Below are 2,004 nucleotides of genomic sequence, written 5' to 3'. Positions count from 1 at the left end.
TTCAGTTATATAGGTTTCCAAAACCATATATTTCTCGTATAACAACCTATAAACACAATTTTCCCTATATTTCCATATATTCCACATCTTTATTCTCATCTCCTCTCACTCCCCACAACCCCCCTACCAACTCCTCCACTCAACTTTTATGCCTTCCACCATGTCCAAACCAGGTAAACAGCTAGGACAACTTCTCCAGGAGCACCAAGAGCCCTTTATCCTGGAGACTTACCTTCTGGAGAGAGGGTGCCTGAAAAAGAACTTGACTTCAGAGGGTGGCTTCAGCTGTTGTCATGGCAACTCAAGCAAGCTTTTGAAGAGGTCAGCTAGCTGCGATCTAAACATGAGCGGAAAGGGTATTCCACAATGTTCCAAAATTTTGAGAGCTATATTTAACAAGCTTGTCTCAATTACTGGCAACCCAAAAAGCAAACTTTGTGATCATGATGGAGGTGTATTGAGTTTTTCCGAAGTGGGAAGCAGCAGCCAAAAAGTTGCGGAACAGGATAGTTTTTCCTCTGCTAGCACCACTACTGTGTTTAATTCCTGCTCCGCGAGTGACACAGAAGACTCATGTGCTTCACTGCAAATCCACGACCCCTTCTCTACTGCAACCACTATTCAAGCTTTGAAGCAAAACAAACCGAGAGAAGAAGAGGTAGAAATATTTACCTTGCATCTGGGCGTTCCCTGAAATTTCTTCAAAACTCTCATTTAAGGCCAATTTAGGCAACCATCTATTCATTTGACTTATTTTTCGCAAAAGCAAACAGGCTGCTACAGATAGACAGGTTCAGGGGAGATCCAAGAACCAAAGGCTACAATTCGGGCCAGTTTCTGTTTTAGGAGATTCCTCAATTGGTAACTGCCAGTCTTTTTTCCTATAAACTTGACAGTATTGTTTCCCTCTTCTGTTGATCTTTGTCTACCCATTATTTGCAGGGCTATCCAACGCAAAAACAAGGAAACAAGAGAATTCATCCACTAGGAAATCTGGCTTCTCCAACAGAATTATACAAGACTCGGTGTCGTCGGCCTCTCTCCTGGAAGCATTGGTCCAATCCCCAACAGAAAAGCCAAGATATAGTGGGGTTACAGAATTGCAAGAGCTTGTCTGGTCAAACTCTTCCTCCCGGTGCTTCAAATCCAAAAGGGTTTTGCTGCAAAGAAAGAAGCTTCTGTTTGATTGTGTGAGGGAAGTGGTAGAGGGCCATGGAAGAAATGAGAGAAGGAAGCAGAGTATTGGGGAATTCCTTGTGCCTGAAGAGCTTGAGCAGCTCATCTGTCAGAAAGTAAGGGCATGGGAAAAACAATCTGGAAAGGAAACAAACATAAACCATCTGCTAAATTTTGATTTCATAGCTTCATCACAAGAATGGAATGATTTGAGGCCAGAGAGCAGGGAACTTGGGCTGGATATTGGAGAAGCCATTTTAGAAGAGATGATGAGTGAGATAGTCACCGACATGATGAATATTATATGATAATTTCCCAAATTAATCTCTCTCCAATTTTCTTATCAATATGTGCTGAAATAGGTTGTTTTCCGATCTGTATAATCTGAAGGAAAATCTCACGAGAATACTAACGCAAGGAGCACACATTATTGGTTCAAGCCATTATTTCCTGCATATTTTGTTACTTTTTGCCAGTGTTTGTTCGTACGTCTATTCCTTTTGCCCTCCATACATGCAAGCAGGAAGGGGGCGTGTATGTGTGCGTGTGTTTTTTTGTTCTTTCCATAAGCACCCGTGTGTTTCAAAAGGCAAGCCTACACCAGCACCTCACGATATGCTACAATCAGGTGGTGCATTCTCCATTCATATGCATGAGCTTGCTGGCACATGTGTGACTCAAACCAAGAACGTCGTCCACCTTTTTTTTTTTTTTATATCAAGCATTATTAATATGTTAGGCTTTTTCATGATATGAAGCGCCCAATTAATGCGTTAGTGTTTAATGGTTGTCTCTGAATTCCATGGTTTTAAAACCAAACCGGACCGA

General features: G+C 41.8%; 1 protein-coding gene across 1 annotated transcript; it reads left to right on the top strand.

The window, feature by feature from the left end:
• On the top strand, positions 1–1,631 carry LOC117906366. Its single transcript, XM_034819358.1, has 3 exons — positions 1–658; positions 774–861; positions 943–1,631. The coding sequence occupies exons 1-3, from the start codon at positions 149–151 to the stop codon at positions 1,482–1,484; spliced, it is 1,140 nt and encodes a 379-aa protein (XP_034675249.1). The 5' UTR covers positions 1–148; the 3' UTR covers positions 1,485–1,631.
• The last annotated feature ends 373 nt before the right edge of the window (positions 1,632–2,004 follow it).

The sequence above is a fragment of the Vitis riparia genome, chromosome 18 (assembly GCF_004353265.1).
Source record: "Vitis riparia cultivar Riparia Gloire de Montpellier isolate 1030 chromosome 18, EGFV_Vit.rip_1.0, whole genome shotgun sequence".
NCBI lineage: Eukaryota > Viridiplantae > Streptophyta > Magnoliopsida > Vitales > Vitaceae > Vitis > Vitis riparia.
This window is presented reverse-complemented; position numbering and strand designations above follow the sequence as displayed.

Coding starts and splice junctions, on each gene's coding strand:
- LOC117906366 (XM_034819358.1), top strand. CDS start 149: ATGCCTTCCACCATGTCCAAACCAGGTAAACAGCTAGGACAACTTCTC. Junction 659..773: donor ACAAACCGAGAGAAGAAGAG/GTAGAAATATTT, acceptor AAAAGCAAACAG/GCTGCTACAGATAGACAGGT. Junction 862..942: donor TTTAGGAGATTCCTCAATTG/GTAACTGCCAGT, acceptor CATTATTTGCAG/GGCTATCCAACGCAAAAACA.